Here is a 17,228-nt window from a genome sequence, read left to right on the forward strand (position 1 = left end):
ACACACACACACACACACACACACACACACACACACACACACACACAAACACACACACACACACATATATATATAGAGTATTCTACATATATATATATATATATATATATATATGTAGAATACCCTTATATATATATGTAGAATACCCTTAGGTTTTCGCGATTATTTAAAAAAAAAGGTACACATAGGAAATGAAACTATTTTTCTGGATCTAAATCGTGTCCATGGGGCCTGTAAAGTGCTCGAAACGTTGGTTTGTTTGAAAACACAAATATACGCGATTTAAATCCTGAAAAATAGTTTCATTTCCTAGAATTACCTTTTTTTACATAATATTCATTTATATTTTAATTTCGATACAATATTTTAATACCTGATTAGAAGGACTTATAATGTCTGGTAGTTTACAACTTCGGTTAAACCCGCTGGTGCAATTATTCAATCCAATTTTGCTTTCTTAGGTCTAAAACTTCGTGTTCAGGAATAAACGGAAACCGACTCAACGACAGCTCGAAAAACTTCTTTAACTTTGTAACACCTTGAAAAATCTCGTTATAATAACGGTTAGACTGCAATATGTTTATGTGAGTGACATTGGCGAAAGTGTTTTTACTTTCAACAAAGTGAACTTCCGTGTCGTGCATGTCCCTCGTAATGGATCGAATAGCTGTGCGCGACTCGTCCTGAATGGAAACATGAAGGTCAACCTTTGAATACGATCATACAGCTTTCGTAATTAAGAAGTTACACAAATTGCGAAAAAAGATTAACAAGGGGCAAAAGGATAAAATAAATACCTATATAACACTGTATCTTCACTGATATTAGAATTAGAATATTAGGTAATCGAAATTGAATAAACTTTTATTCAATTTCAGTTATTTTTATTACATGGTTTTTTCTGAAATAACCTTATTTCATTCCACTTATTCATTTATTGATTACTATTAAGCAGTTTCTACAAAAAATACTTTTGAAATTAACTGCTCTGAGTTCAAAAATAGAAAAACAGTTATTATTATGTATGAAATCGTCACAAAGTTTAAACAATACTACTCGCACATAAGGCAGATTCCCTTTGAGAAGAATGAGTAAGAAACTCTAGGGGTTGCTCTCGTAAAATGCAGGGTTTGAAATTATCATGATAATTATTTTCTTTGATAACTATCCGATAATTATCCATACTGATTCATAGTTTGAACTTCTTAATTGTTGACTAAAAACTTGATGACTAAAAATTACAAACAGTGACAAAACTAAATAAATACGATGAAAATCTTTGGGAGCACTATTTGGTTTTGTAACTTTTTAGAGATTGACATTTGTCGTTTGGATACGTCTCTGGTACATTAAACACAAGGCACAACATCGCTAGCGGTAGATTTTGTGATTTTGTTGTTCCACTTAATTTTATAAGTATCAATATTTTTATCAAGGTATCTATAATTATCAAGATAACTATAGTGATTATCGTCAAGATAATTATTATCAATGATAATTATCACTTCGACTGTCGTACATAGATATTTGTTTGTATTTATCATTTGCAATATTTATTTCAAATAACTTACAAACAAACATGAAATTATTTGATTCACGGATTATTTTTATGAATTTTGTTACCTACGTACGTATTTATAACCTGTACAGCCTTTACCTGTACAACTTTTGGTAATAACCTTCCGCATAAAGTTTTTGTTTGAAAACAGTATTAAGCCTTTAACTAACGACAGATTTTGAATATCAACAGGAAACTTATTATAGAAGCGTACACGCTTCTTTCACAAACATGTGATGTTGTGAAGCGCCTGTCAAGAAAAGCCCGTTTATGTATATTCCTCGTAAAGCGTTTTTCAGCATGAACTTTGTTTTGTAAATCAAAAGAAAACAATAAATTTACATGACAATGATTCAAATTTTTATTGTATTAACAAGTAAGACTTAGCATTAGAGAAGGTAAGGTTTGGCAATTATGAATGAAAAATGATATCTGATAAATATCCACCACGGCCACAGTTACAGATGTCGATTCTTTCATCAAAGTTTTTAATCACTTAGGAAATGAAACTATTTTCCCGGATTTAAATCGCGTATTTTTTTTTTCAAACAAACCGACGTTTCGAGCCCTTTACAGGTCCCATGGTCACGGTTGACCTATCAGATATCATTTTTCATTCATAATTGCCAAACCTTACTTTTTTAATACAATAAAAAAATGGAATCATTGCTATCTAAATTTATTGTTCTATTTTGATTTACAAAACAAAGTTCTAGTTGAAAAACCCTATATTATTAATGTTATCACTATTTTTCATTTTCTTAAATGTTTTTCGAAGCTTGTGGAAGAATATTAATCGCTTTAACCTTATCTATCAGGGACACCCTGGGGCCCAGATTGTAAATTGCTCTTACAACACGTAAGGGCAATTTACAAAGACAAAGATTCTACTAACATCGGCGACTGTGCTTTAAAGCTTTTATAAAGCATCGTTAAAAAATAGCTGAAGCAAAACAATCAAGCGGATTCTGCGTCTGAAAATTGTCGCATTTTTTCATTTCGACAACATAGTTATTTGTGGACCCGAAGTCAATTAAGCATCTAAACTGGTATCTAAAAATATAACAAGGTTATTTTTCATTTTTAACAATGATGTTTGTGACCGTCTGTCTGACATTAGATATGTTAATTTTCACACAATTTTCTGAATTACTAATCTGTAGATCCATTAAAAACATTAGTCAGGTGGAATTGAAAGGTGGTGGGCAAAATAGCCACGTCACCGGCGAATAATCTTCAGAACAAGCACCACCTTTCGAGAAGTGAATTTGTTAGCTACATTACATCGCTATACAAGCTTTTAAACGAAATATTTTCAACTAAGCGTCGGAAAATTTCTCAATAGACGTCTACAAAGGTTCATAATTTTGAATGTTAATTTTCTTTTATACGTTCTTTTTAATACGTCATTGTTATTAGGTACATTGTTAGATGAATATTGTATTAGTAGCTTTGAGTTTATAGGATTTGATTGATTGGCTTTATACTTGTTGACCTTATACGTATGGTTGATAGAAAGATTGAGTGGAATCTTTATAAATCTAATTTCATCAGGCTCCATCTTATTTTCGTCTATTCTGGACACGGATAATATGTTACGACATGATATTGAATTAAGTTTAAAAATAATAATAGCAATAAGCGGTAGGTAAATGTTGTAAATTTATAAATCTAAGTACTAGGAAATATTTTTTTACGTTAAGATATGAAGTAGTCTTTCTAAATTTCTGGCTACTTTCAAATAAAATAAAATCGTTTTAGGGTAAAAATTCAAATAGGATTTTAAATTTTTTTTAACGCACACATACACACGTCTTGCACTAGGGAAAACCAGAATCGCCGGTGCCATGGGCACACACAGACAACCACAAATTACACACAACTCACGAGAGAAATAAATGTGGGCCATACGAATATTTCTCCCGGCCCGAGAATCGAACCAAGACCTCTGCGTTGCAGAATAGTTGCAGACCAGCAGTGTAACCGTTCGGCCATACAGGCAGTTAAAATGTTAAGGTTTCTAAATTTATAATTTATAGTTTAGTTAAGGCGATTCCATTTGTTTCGGTTTCGATTAACTTAGTACTCGCTTTGGTATCAGACATGGATACTGCTAAAATTCATGTATTATTTTAATACGAGTTCGGATGCAACACTAATGCAGAACCAAAGCTCGAACGACTCTAAACATTAATTAATGACCGATATGGAAGGGATAAAACTAACGAACGCTTTGTGTGTATTAGGTTTGTCTGATTTCACAATGAAAATGTTGACCTAGCTAGCCATGAGTTTTGTGGACGATTTGAATAATTACGAGTTGCAATCTATTGTTGAAGCCGATCCATCATAAACTACGGAAAAACCAGCATGTTTTGACGTAACTTTACCCATAATTCTGACCAACAAAAAGAAATAAAAATGGGAACCTCACGAATAGTCCGAACGTCAATAATCGCAAACCATCAACACAGCGGTGGCATCTTGGTGATTGTGAATAAAATTATCTTTCAATAAAATGGCAGAAGTGCAATAAGTGTCATGGATTATAATAAATGAATGTTATTTGTTTTGTTTTTAAGCGACTTCAAAAAAAGAAGGAGGAAGGAATTGAACTGCTTTTTTTGGTGTGTATTATGTGTACGCGATTACTCTGACATTTGTGACCCGTTTTCGAAGATTCTTTTCTTATTGGAAAGGGGGTCATCAGTGGTTCCATTCAAATTTGAAGAAAATATTCCAGGGATGAATCCGGTTTATTGGATTTCACCTACTTTCCGTTAATCAATGTCAATTAAACTTGGTAAATAAATGTAACTGCAGAAATTCTTGACGTCGGCTTTTTTTTTTAAGTTATAATTATGTATCTTCCGTTTAGAACAGCAATTTCATACTTTAACTCCTATAAGTTTGAAACGAAGCACTTTGTAGATAGTTCTCAAACCTGTGAGAGTTCTGAAGTTTACTTTAAATCAGTGACCGTTGAAGCTCACTTTCCTTATTTTTTAGTAACAGTAGTGCTCCTTGTGTAAAAGTTCGTCCAGGGTAATACTGCCTTACCTATTGCTGCCGCCAAGTAGTAATGTTATCATTACTGTATTCCGGTTTTGAAGGGTAGGGGTGCTGGTGAAATTACAGGCACAGGGGACTTGTCAACTTTTGTCGCAGTGCCCCTCAGGTATTTGTGATTTGAAGCTCTTGAGTGGCACTGCAACTTTTATTACAAGCGTGTAGCTTACAATCAGGCGTACGACTTGTTCGATCGGTTACTTGATATTTAAAAAAAAATATTATTGAGAGATTTTCAGATCTCGTATGTCTAAATCGAGGAAACATAACACTTTAATACTGACCTATAAGACTATCGAGCACGACCTTCAGCGCAGGGCGGTGGCGTAGCACACGTTCAAGGCGCATACGCGGCCAGCATATGCAAGTGCATACCTCCTCTGCGATCACTGACACCTGCGTAATAAACATCAAATTCGTACCCTTGGTATAATAAAGCCACGCATGACCATACATCAAAAGTGCTTTTAGCACATGAAAGTCAAAAAATAATAACTACATGAAACAAATTATGTATGTCCACACTGAAACGGTAAAACGTCTAATGTGCACTTGAATAATATAAATATAATTTTCTCCTCCTAGCGTTGTATACCTCATTACTGAGGTACGTGACTCCCCCGCGGAAACAAGTTCCGCATGACAACGCTGTGCCATCTGTGGCGGTCTTTTTCATAGATTAGCGCATTATGGAGACCCATGCCGAGAGTCGTAGAAACTTGGTCGGATCATCTCGTGGGACAGCGATCCCTCCGACGTTTACCGTCGATCCGTCCGGTTTTTGTTAATTAGTTATTCGATGTTATTCCTTGTGTTCTTTCCTGGCAATTTAATAATACTACTATTGGACTTACGCTGCTAACAGATTGACTGCACGTTTGCAGTTAATGCGTGAAGTCGTAATCAATTTCATGCAGCCGAGACCTCGACTGCATGAAGTTGACAACACCTTCACACATTAATTGCATGTAGCCGAGATCGACTGCATGCCGTTAATGCGTGAAGTCGTTGTCTGAGAACTCGACAGCATGAAGTTGATAACAACGTCACGTATTAATTGCATACAGCCGAGATCGACTGCATGCAGTTAATGCGTGAAGTCGTTATCTGAGACCTTGACAAGTTGATAACGACTTTTTGCGTTCGCACGTAGACTGTCCACAACTCGCTAAATTTAACTTGAAAATTCTCCGTAGGTTTGCTATTACACCTTTGTATATTAGTGCCACCATTCTGGGCTTCAATTCCTGTGTCCCAAGGTTCTATAGAATAACCGTTACATAAGGTTTTTGAACACAATAAATTGTACGTGTTAGGGTTGAACGCCGGGCGTGGTTGCCGCCATGCTCGGTAGCGAGGAGTCCTGTGAGGCGGTGGGCCTCTTTTTGCGGAGAGGTTATATCGCAAAAGGAGGCTGCGGAGCGGGTGCGCGAGGACGCGGCGGACGCGCACCCGCTTCGGCGCAGACGTACGGGGAAAAGGCGAAGGCAGTTCGCTGCTCGCCTGATCCCCGAGTGAAGCCTGCGGGCTCTGGGCAGGGACTCCGGAGCCTGCATTGCACGGCCTCACTCGTCTGTGGGGCGGGTCGGAGGACAACTGACCTGCCCCTTCGTTGGCGTCAGGGCTCCCTGGCGCAAAACAGGGCGGCCGTGCGGCGTCGTGGTGAATGTGTACCGACCCCACGGCGCCGACTCAACCGGCGGGTGGTAAACCCGGGGGAGTTTTAGTGGGGTATGCCCTCCAGTCTGAAGGGAGAGTCCCCACATAAATATAAGGGCTCAGGGGTATCTATAAAGATTTCCACCCGTAAAAAAAAAGAAAAAAAAATGGAGCGCGTTGAATGGCGGAATGGCGGCCGCGGGGAGCGCGGTCGCCTGGTAGGTTCCGTGACGCTGTGTGCTATGCGTGTGAGCACAGTGAGGGTCGTATTCCAGAACTCTACTCAATACTCAAGTCAGGACTTCAGTATTGCAGTGAGCACTGAAAATCATACTCAAGTCGTTGCCATTAGGGTCGTATTTCCAGTGCTTGAAATCATGCTCAAGTCTGCTCACTTTACTCAATGCTCAAGTCAGGACTTGAGTATGATTTCAAACACTGGAAATACGACCCTAATGGCAAGGTCTTGAGTATGATTTCTAGTACTCTAAATCATACTCAAGTCCTGACTTGAGTATTGAGTAGAGTTCTGGAATACGAAGACGAAGAGCGCGAACACAAGCTGTGTTCACTCATAAGTAGTTGTGCAATTTATATCATCTTCACCATATTTAATTTATAGTATGTAACATGGTAATAACAGTAAGTGGACCAATAAAGTAACTACAAAAAAAAAATATTAATAAGAAAATTGTAACTCCAATTTTATTTAATTAAATTTTTATTGAATTGATATTCAATTATTTTTTGTGAAATTACTCCACTAGTTTGTTATAATAATTAATACAAAGATCGAACACTCAGAAAAAAATCCTTCGATCCGGTCGGATTCGAACCGACGTCTTCTTGCATACCGTGCCAGACGCTATACCATCCAATTTTATTTGTTATTAAGTAAATATGGAAATTTCAGAAAGTTTCAGTTTTTCCATATGATATATGATAAAACTACTTAGAATTATGATTTTTTTTTCCTTAAAAGAATTACTTTAAATCGCTCCCTTGTAGGTAATATTTCCCAAATGTACGTTAGGCGTTTTACATTTTCAGCGTCTATATGTGAAATTTTAATGATATGATAATTCTTCTATTAAAGCATAAAAACTTATCGACTAATTTCGTTGGTATAATCATTAAAAATCTCTCTTGAAAAGTTGTCATTTTGCAGATTTCTTACTTTTTTAGTTTCCTTGCGCCGAAATAACCTATCTCGCTGTACTATACTGCCTTCGTAACGAAAAAAGGCACAACTATGCGTACTTTATACAGCAGTTGTGCCTTTTTTCGTTCTGAGGGCAGTATAACATATCTTGGTCTTAAAATACTATGATGGGTAGGATATTCGGCAGGGTTAGGTTTATCGCCGACAATTCCCGAATAACGATAAAAGCTTTTCGTGCACTTTTTCTGAGTACGTACATAATATACATGAAATAGTATGTTGCATGCATGTATGCATGCATAAAGGTGGTAGACTAGTCGGAGAATGGTTGCTTCTCCATGGAGAGAATCACTGTTCCAGTTCAACTTTAATCTCTAAGTTACGTACATTTGTGAATCTTTAATAGTCTCTTGACAACGATGAAACTTGCACGTGATAAAAGGTTTACAACCCTTAAACCTTACACCCTCTCTTTAGAGGAGACCCGTGCCGTGCAGTGGGACGTATAAGGGGGTTGACGATGATACGATGATGAATGCGTGTATGTCTTTGGAGTGTAAAGCTATTGACCTAGGTACTATAATACTATTTAATAAAGCAAGTCGTGTTCTGAAAAACTAAACATTTAGTTCAATTTTGTTACAAAAACGAGCGGTGAAATTGGGCGAATTTCCGTTACCGAGGGTAAGTCTAGGGAAAACGCTGAGGCGACTGAAGTGGTTATTACAAACTGATATTTGGCGGACTTGACAGTGACTTTTGACGAGTTTATGAAGAAACTCACAAAGCTCCCTTTTTAAGTAGGTGTATATTTTCCCGCAAATGTGCCGTAACAGTTTAATGTTTACTTATTAAGCAGAATGGGGTAGTCGTTAAAGTCGTCAGCCATCTGCTGCGCCAAGGCACTTTACACGTTATTTTATGGATAGTATTTGGTTTTTGAATCAGTGAATAAATTTGTGATTATTCTACGCACTACACTACCACCTTCTCACTTCTCACGGAAACCTTTAACATGCTATAATAAAATCGTGTTTCTTGATGATGTACGCAGTAGATAAAATATTTTTCACAACTTTGACAATAATAGTATTCTTAACTTTAAGCAGTGTATTTAAACCATGGCGTAATTACTGTAACTATTTGGGTTAGGTTTATGGTGCGCTCAAATTAAAGGGGTTCTCATTAAGCTATAAACTTAGAGCTTAAAAATCCTGGCGCCAGACATCGTAAAACTATAAAGAAAGTGGATAAGTACAGCCATATAAAGTTTGGTTAAAATATTGCTTTCTTTCTTTTAAGATACATGACTAATATAGCCGTATCTAATGGTGACTAAAGAAGCTTTCGCCAATGGAATGGAGTGCATATAAACGGGTCTTATACTAATTTTGTTTAACAAATCCTCTTTCATTGGGATAATGTTTTATTCGCATCGCGTGTTGAATTATTTAGCGTAATCGTGCGCAGAATTACAATGAAACGCGTCACTTCTCGCTAACCGCAAAAAAGATCCATTCCTCAAATCTCTTTCGTATAATATCTTAAACTTATTCGAAAACTGCAACAGCTGCTGTCCGCTAATATTGAAGTAAATATCTCCAATAGCGGTTGGGAAATATTATGTTTTTATTCTGCATACAACGTATAGGTATAGATAGAGCGTACGTGGCAAGTAAATCTATTGCATGTGGTCGTTGAATCACACCTGGGGCCAATATAAATGGAAAATTCTGTAGTTTTACCTCTAATTGCAAACGGAAAAGCTCTAAGTTATTCAAGTTAAAGAGCCATTTTGTCGCGAGTCTTCAGGTTCATGAATGTGGAAATTAAAAGGTCTAAAATTTCTGTATTTTAGAAGTAATCACGATTACAATATAATTTAACAGTAGACCATAAAACTATAAAGATATTAGATATATACTACTTAAATAAAAGTGTGAAAATTATAGTGCGGATTATTTCATGAACTAATTAATTAGTATAAATAGGTAACGATATAATTTATTCAGTGATAGATAATAAGGTTAATGGCGTTAGGTACTTTAAGTTGATAAATAATAAACGATATAAAGAAAACTCTTTCGATACCTATGCTCGAAAATAATTATATCAATAACGTCGGAGTAATTCTAAATACTTAAAACATATTTACCTGGAAGACATCATCAGATTGTTCGCGGTTAGCCTCCCACTCGGGCGAGTCTACGAACTGATAGGGCTGTATGAAATGGAGATGTGTTTCGTCACAGCTTACTCGCATCCTGTCACGAAATAAAATGTAAAAACATTTATATATTGTATTGTTTATTTAAATTAACTGTATTTGTATATCGTTCTTGGATTTTATGTTGAATTCGTGTTATAATATTAAGAATTACCCGATGTAGCTAAGTCACTAAACGGTACGTAAATTTTGTTTAAAATTTGTCTTTCGGAAAACGCAATCCTCTGAGACCCACTATTATAAAGAAGACTACGATTTTATGCACATGGCCCGCAGTTTGTAGATAACAAAGTGAACATTTTTATACTTAATAAAGTACAAACTTCATATATACTCATATAGATATGCATTATATTATTAAATGGCAAAATCTGTACGACAAAAAAATAATGTGAATATGTGAACGCATTTCGTAAGCTTTACTTGAATAGAGAAAGATAAAAGTTTCAAGTAGACTCGTAAATTTACACAGTTGTGACCACGTCGTACTATGTGAGGCACAAAAGTAGACTGTAATAATGTCATATTGCTCCCTGATGGTTTAAGAGGGAGATGATATTATATGCCACGGGTTGTGCGTTAGTGGGCTAGCCCAAATAATACGTTAAGTGACACCTAATAGTTGTCATTATGTGTACTGTCCCCGGAGCATTAGAGGGTGGTTGCCCTCTTCTGGGCTTTGGGAATAATAGTTTGCGTTGTGTATTTTACATTAACGATGCGTGCTTTTTTTGTCCACAAATGATTAAAATAACACTCAAGTAATTAATTTTCTGCAATTTTCAAAATCGAAAAAATATTTTCATACTCTATAAGTACTAAAAAGTAAAAATGTTAATTTACTTTAGCCACGAACTATGGATTTCAGTACTAAAGTGCTGTATTATTTTAATCTTCTGTTTAATAGATATATCATTAGCGGAATAAAGTATTAATGTAGTCAAATATAGGTACGTTTGTAGACTCATACTGAACCAGAGGCAAAAGAAAAACTGCGAAATGATAAGTTTATTATCGTTCATAAATAATAGGGGCAATAAGACGACAGCCAGGTGAAAACAGACTGCCGGGAAATAATGCCTACTGTTAATAATTTAGGATATATATTTTCTTACATAAAGGAAATGTTATTAGGAGCTTTTTGGTTTCGTTTGGACAATTTTGAAATATGGCATATCTAATGAGTGGTAAGTCATACCTAAAGATTTAGTGTTAAAATTCTTTGTCGAAAATAATAATACCTAGTGTCCTTTACATAGTATTCGAGTTTGTACTTCAAATCGTGACGGTTATTGCTTTAAGATACTCGAACATAAGTATAAAACTCTTACCAGAATCTTATTATTACAGACGAGGAAATCAGAATAGATATTCGCAATACGCATCCTTAGAATAAAATGATCTTGATAGTTGTAAGTTTTAAATAAATGAATTAATTATATATATAATAAATTAAATTATAAATTAAAATTAGGGTATCGTGTTTTTGTCTGATTTGTCGTTATAGGTCAAATCAGCGAAACTGTCGTTACCGGTCAGGTCAGCGAATTCTGGGACGCCAAATTAAGGTTGCCTTATCATTATTTTTCATTTTATGTAAAGAATGAAATGCATAAGATAATAAATATACTGTCAATAAATTTCCACACGGACTAAATAAATTTCCGTGTGTCAATGCGTATTGAGAGACGTCTTAGAGAGAGCGTATTCTCTTAAGATTTCGTAATTTGAGGCCGAAAATTTAAAAATTAAGCACGCAAAAATATTCTCGCTTTATTATACCATTTGTTTTTCTGATTCATAATAGAGTGTTTACATAGATGCATTATTCGCTGCATACTTGTAAGACAATTTAGAGCGTAAAGGCGTTCGTGGAACATTAAAACTTTGTCCATTACTGTCACATACGTTTTAATAGTAGCCGAGTTGTAGTCGTTGTAACTGAAGATTTCGTTGAACTGGCAATAAACATAAGTCAAGTTAAATTGGAAGTATAAATCAGTAATTCATGACAGTCGAATATTATTTTAAGAATGAAAAAAAAGTACGTTCGAATCTGGGTGATTTTCATGTTAGTTTTTTCCATCTAATTTTGGTGGCAAATTTTATTATTTAAATATTCTAGAATATTATCATCAAGTATTATTTAATATTCTTGAAATATTATTTACTATTTTACCATAATATACTCGAATACTTAAATAATAAAAATTGCCACCGAAATTATGTAGAGAAAACTAACCTGAAAATTACCCGGCTAGAACTTTAACCACATGTGAATTTAATCTACAGCAAGTAGAATAATCCATTTAATCATTGCTATAGAATATATTTAGATTTAAAACAAAGATTAGTAGGAATAGAATACGCACTTCCCCTTGAGTAATATAGACAATCTCTCGTCAGCAGGCGTGACCTCTTCGACTGCATATGCCTCACCAGGTTCAAGGCGCACCACGCGCGCCTCACGCGTTAACTCTTGAAAGTGTTTTTTGTTCACTTTAAGTGGTTTGAAGAGTTTCAGGTACAGTTCTGTCAGCTCCAGGGACAACGCCGGCGGTAGAAACCTGTGGTGTTTTTGTTCCTGTTAATAATGTTGCAGCGGGACTAAGGTGATAACAAGAGTCTAGTGTTTGAATCTGTTGTATATTTTTAGTAGCAGTAGAGTTCCTTGTAAAAGAGTTCGTTCAGGGAAGTACTGTCACCTTACGTATTCCTGTCACCAAGCAGTAATGTGAGCATTGCTGCGTTCCGGTTTTTAAGGTAATAAAAACCGGAACGCAGCAATGCTCACACAACTTGTTCTTCCCCTCACTTGGTACCATAAAAAATATATAATATATATTTTCAAATACCTGTACTATTTATTGTTTTACATATTTCGCGTTATTTGTCTTACATTTCCTGCTCTCAATATGCGGTCGTGGTAATTAATTTTGTTTGTTTTAAATTAGAAGACTTGTCAAGAGTCAAGCGCGGAAAAATTCGCGAGAATACATTTTAAGCTAATTCAAATCTTGATTAGACAATCAGTAGATTGTGGATTGTCGATGCAGTGGCTGAAAGAAACATTGAAATTTTTTTCATATAAGGTGATAAAATGTTAACATTCCTTCGAAAGTGTGGTCCAACATTGTATAAATTGTTTAGTATGAGTTTCTTTAAAAATGAATTGTAGGCGATAATCGTCAATTTACGGTTAGCGTACCTATTATGCATTTAGTATAATTCTCGACTCTACTTGAGCGATGACTAAAAAATTTGGCAACATGCCATCATCGGCCTAGGGACTAAACCAGAGGAAAACTTGACTAGCGTAGAAAAAGTGATGAACCTTTGTCAAGACTGTTATGTCTAATTACACAAATGATTTCGAAAGGTCGAAAATAAAATTAATTTGTTCCATGCCAAAATACAGATATGATTACCCTTAAAAATTATGCAGGACTTTGAGGGTCACCCTTTATAATATTTTGAATAGGATTTCAATATCAAATAGGATTTGAATAGGACTTGATTACGTATTACATTTTTTTAAAGTGATTTAATGATTAATGCGTGAATTACCTTATTATTAAAAAAACAGTATGAATAGAGTTGACGAACACCAGAGCGAGGCTCCATGCGAGCACGTCAGGTGCGCACACCTCCGCACCAGCCCACATCCCCATCAAGACCGCGCCCGCCGCCGCCAGCGCTCGCATCACCAAAATACTCTGCTTGAAGCTCTTCGGCGCCAGAAACGCGATTGCGAAGCAAAGATTCGCAGCCTGTTTTAATAAACCTCGTTTGATATCGCGTTTTATTGTCTTTCGCTGATGATTACATGAAAATATTTAAATCGCGGACAAAAGGTAGATTATTGTAGTAGTCGATTATTACTTAGATTTGCAATCGTATAATTTGATGAAAGAAGTAATTATAGAAATAACAACAAACGCACCTGAAAAAGATCCTGCTGTGCGTTGGTCCACTTGGCGCAAAACCAGTGGTTGTCGTGTTCTTCAGTGTAATTGGTGGAGAGCAGGTCGTACTCGGAGTCGAAGGAGAGGTTGAAGCGTGAGACGTTGAAGGCGAGGGTGGCGTTGGCGGTGAGCCAGGGTGCGGCGGAGACGGGCGACGAGGGCTGCGGCGCCGGCGCCATGCTGCGCTCGCGCGACGCCGCCCGCGCGCCGCCGCCGCCCCCGCCCGCGCCTACCCGCACCTCGTCCCTGTCGCTGCCGCTAGCGCCCGCGCGCGCGCGCCCTCTTGTCGTCTGCTCGCCCTCTGCTCCCAGCACCGCACGATTTAGTTGGGATCTCGCTTTCAGTACCGCCAACTCCATCACCACACCCTGCCAACCCCTTCGCGTATGAGCTGGGACACCCCTCTATCTGCGGACCGATACGTGCTATTAATCACAGCGGCCGAAGTCTCAGCGACCGCACGCCCGATGAATAACTTTCTATTGGGACACGGTCGACGACCAATAATGCGCTTCTCGTGAGAGGTCTCATGAGACAAACAAAAAATATTGAGCAGCCGAATGAGAAAATATTTTACTTTCAAAACATTTTTGTTAAAAAACAAATATTTTTTATGACAAAATTGAATAAAGGGAATTTATAGTAAGTACTATTAATTAATATTATTAGTTTGGTTTTTGTACTATAAAATGAAGCTGTGCGTCCCTAAATATATAAATAATAAATAAGTAATAAAAAGGAAATAAAGAAAATCATATCTTTGTGTGTGAAAAGAAGGTTGGAAAACAGTATATGAAAAATATCCTCTAAACTCTTTTTAAACATTGTTGATTTTGAATATCGTTTGTATAGTAACGGCCTTGAACTAGTAATATCGTAATTTGGTTGTTGCTCTTTAAATATGCCTAATGGCGTATTGGTCTATTGTGCACTCATTGAAACTCTGTCTAATGGAATCTTCTGCCTATTTCTAGTCCAACTTCCAGAGTTCGCGTTGGTTACGTAACTCAATAAAACCTAACAATAACAGCTGGTGCTACGTTAAAGCTATTGGAAAATAAAAAATACGTCTCATAAAGTTTGTTATTTATTCGATTTTGTTTGGTTGAATTCTAAAGGTTTTTTTAAATTTAACAGCAGTAAATTTCATTTCATAGAGTCTTTCAATGTATTGAGTGGTATTAGTTTGTGGCGTAGCAGTTTCGTAACGGCGGCACGTGTAGCACTTTTCTACGCGCTTCACGCTTTTCGTTATTAATTTTCGTTGAGATCTCATAACATTTTCAACATAAATTATTCAATAAAGTGTTCAATATTATTATATCCGGATAGAATGTTTACATTTAAATTCCAATGAATACAGGGCCTGTCCTAAATTATGAAGCTATCTTCTACATTTAGGGTATAAAGTGCTTAAGACTGAATACTTTAGCATTACTGCATTTTGGTTTTGAAGGGTAAGGGAGCTGGTGAAGTTACAGGCAGTTTGGATATTTCAACTTCCGTCTCAGAGTGACAGGCGCAGTGGCAATACCCCTCAGATATTTGCGGATTTAAAGCCCAGAGCGGCAATACAAGTGATATGACCAGGCGCGACGATTACCACCAGGCACAGGACTTGATCGTCCAGGTATCGAAAAAAAAAGTCGTTACAAAATCTGGGTTGTGTAAAGATGTATGAGCTAACTAGTAGATTGTATGGCATGACAGAGGGTATGAACGTTGATGATGTAATAGAGTAAAACGCAAATTTCAATTAGTTTAATGGAAATTGCGTCACTGCGGTTCTCGGAACTGTTATCGACACGAGCTTCACTCCACTGCACTTTATTGCAGTCTGTGTTTAAGTCTGGTTGAAATATCTGAGGTTAGGATTATCCGCTGTGAAGGTGCTCGAACTTGGAAAATTGGGTATATGGGCTAATACTCATAGTGTGATTCATTGTTTACCCAATACGACATAGTAACTGGAGCAATTGGATTGGAACTTTGTACGAACATGAAAATCTGTTTACTAAGATGTGTTTTACACATTAAATTTTGAATTTCAAAGATAAATGTCCAATATAGCATAAATAATCAGAAAACATACCAGCGACAACACGACTGGACGATTAATTAATGTCTACGTATTTATGTCTATGTATTTATTTTTTCACGAAACCTTATTTATATAATAATAAATAAGTATAAAAATATTTGTACAAATAAATAAAAAAAATTCATTGTCACTTAAATTAAAACTTTGAAATTATTAATAAAAGAGTATGCCGCTATATAAAAAAATGCCGAATATTTCTTTCTTACGTGTTCTGTAATACCTACAATGGACAATAGTTATAATAAATGAAAGTGAAGAAAATGTAAAGACAAAACGCCAATGTCTACACATGTAAAGGTCAATATCGCGTACCTTTTTCTATACATAACCTTTAAATATGAGAATATGTGTACATCCTCTAAGATAATATTTAAAAACTCCAAGACCATCTTATGTTACGTTTAAATTAAATTACGCAAATAGTCCTTTCCGCGTAATTTGTATTGTATTGCATTTGAGATTAAAAACAAAGTTTTTGAACAAGAGGTGAATGATGCTTTATAGTTATTTGTCCTTCTAACGATGGCGCTGTCAATCATCTTTATAATTTTGCGGAGAAAATATCCGGATAATGGCGTCTTTTCACCAGGGGTCAATTCCATATACTCGAAGCGTGTCGTAGTCAATATATTAAAATTAGAAAAACACCCAACCCATAATAGCTCGTAAAGGTAAGGAAGAAAGAGACTAGCTAAAGGAGGATACGAGATAAGCCAAGACGCGAGTAAATGAAATGTATGAAATGTATTACAGACCCCATACATAAATTAATTGAGAGCGGAATGTAAAATGCAAATAAGTAGACTCTGAAGTGGCCGCGCTGTCGTGTCTCAGTAAGCGTGTAATCTGCAACGTTTTAACTGAAAATTGTTTTGAAGTTCCCATTTAGTATTCTACATATACGTGGGGCGCACTATAGGTTTCCGGAAAGAATAAGAAAAAAAACTATGAATGGTCAGAAATGAATTTATTGTTTCTCAAAATATTCTCCGTTAGTGTTAATGCACTTTTTCACACGAATCAACCAATTTTGAAAACATTTATGCCACTCCTCCGTGACAATCTCTGAAACATATTTTTCATAATCTTCGACAGCCTCTTCTGGTGATGAAAGTCGTTGACCGCGTAACTGGTTCTTAATTTTTGGAAATGAATAAAAGTCACAAGATCGGGACTGTACGCGTAATGCTTATGAGGTCAACGTTGTTCGCCTTCAAAAATTCATTTGTCTGTCTGGCCGTGTGAGAACTGGCGTTATCGTAGTGAAAGATGATACGGCGTTTACGATTATTTTTACGGAGTTTGTCAATAACTTCCGGCAAACAAATGGTCGTGTACCAAACACTATTCACGGTACAACGATTCTCCAAAGCAACAGCAGCCACGTGTCCAATTTTATTAAAAAAAGAAGCAATCATCCGTAGAGGCATTTTGCACGCGCGCCAGTTTGGTTGGTTTCGGCTCATCTCGAAAGACCCACACGCTCG

The 17,228-nt window shown here is 36.2% G+C and overlaps 1 protein-coding gene across 1 annotated transcript in view; it reads right to left on the minus strand.

The window, feature by feature from the left end:
* Window positions 1–13,885, minus strand: part of LOC113236738 (blood vessel epicardial substance-like) — a gene marked incomplete at its 5' end in the record, with an annotated part of 18,308 nt that extends 4,423 nt beyond the window's left edge. The window contains 5 exons of the mRNA XM_026472902.1: window positions 4,912–5,023; window positions 9,604–9,712; window positions 12,048–12,242; window positions 13,243–13,445; window positions 13,619–13,885. Coding sequence (XP_026328687.1) covers window positions 4,912–5,023; window positions 9,604–9,712; window positions 12,048–12,242; window positions 13,243–13,445; window positions 13,619–13,885 — 886 coding nt within the window. The remainder of the gene's footprint in view (window positions 1–4,911; window positions 5,024–9,603; window positions 9,713–12,047; window positions 12,243–13,242; window positions 13,446–13,618) is intronic.
* Window positions 13,886–17,228: the final 3,343 nt, after the last annotated feature.

Source organism: Hyposmocoma kahamanoa, unplaced genomic scaffold (assembly GCF_003589595.1).
Source record: "Hyposmocoma kahamanoa isolate Upper Pololo Valley unplaced genomic scaffold, ASM358959v1 92, whole genome shotgun sequence".
NCBI lineage: Eukaryota > Metazoa > Arthropoda > Insecta > Lepidoptera > Cosmopterigidae > Hyposmocoma > Hyposmocoma kahamanoa.